At 70.4% G+C, this 432-nt stretch overlaps 1 protein-coding gene across 1 annotated transcript in view; it reads left to right on the top strand.

The window, feature by feature from the left end:
- The first annotated feature begins 108 nt into the window (after positions 1-108).
- AOC1 (amine oxidase, copper containing 1) overlaps positions 109-432 on the top strand; it is a 5,409-nt gene continuing 5,085 nt past the window's right edge. Inside the window, exon 1 of the mRNA XM_027669909.1 lies at positions 109-397. Coding sequence (XP_027525710.1) covers positions 378-397 — 20 coding nt within the window. The 5' untranslated portion in view covers positions 109-377. The remainder of the gene's footprint in view (positions 398-432) is intronic.

The following is a 432-nucleotide window of genomic DNA, read 5'->3' as shown; positions in this document are numbered from 1 at the left end:
GGGGGGGGTCCAAACCCCCTTTCCATGCGGATTTTGGGGGTCGGGGCCCCGTTTCCATGGGAATGGGAGGGTCAGGGACGCGTTTCCATGGGGACGGGATGCAGCCGTGGGGATGGGGGGGGTCAAAAACCCTTTTCCACTTGGATTTTTTGGGGGGGGCCCCACACCCCCCCCTCGGGCCCCCCCCCGGCAAATTTGGGAGCCCACGGTCTCCCGTGGGATATTCCCGGCTCTTATCTCGCCTCATCCCTGGAATTCGATCGCTCGGAGCCCCCCCAGGCGCGGGGGGGCAACGACCGGGCGGTCCCGGAGCACTCGTGACCCCCCCGGGTGATCATTAACCCGCGGGGGGCCCGGGGGACCCTCCCGTGGGCGCGATGGGGCCGAGGGAGCGCAGGTAGGGGGGGGACGGGACGGGGGGTGCAGCCCCCC

The sequence above is a fragment of the Corapipo altera genome, unplaced genomic scaffold, assembly GCF_003945725.1.
Source record: "Corapipo altera isolate COAL_440 unplaced genomic scaffold, ASM394572v1 318, whole genome shotgun sequence".
Classification (NCBI taxonomy): Eukaryota; Metazoa; Chordata; class Aves; order Passeriformes; family Pipridae; genus Corapipo; species Corapipo altera.
This window is presented reverse-complemented; position numbering and strand designations above follow the sequence as displayed.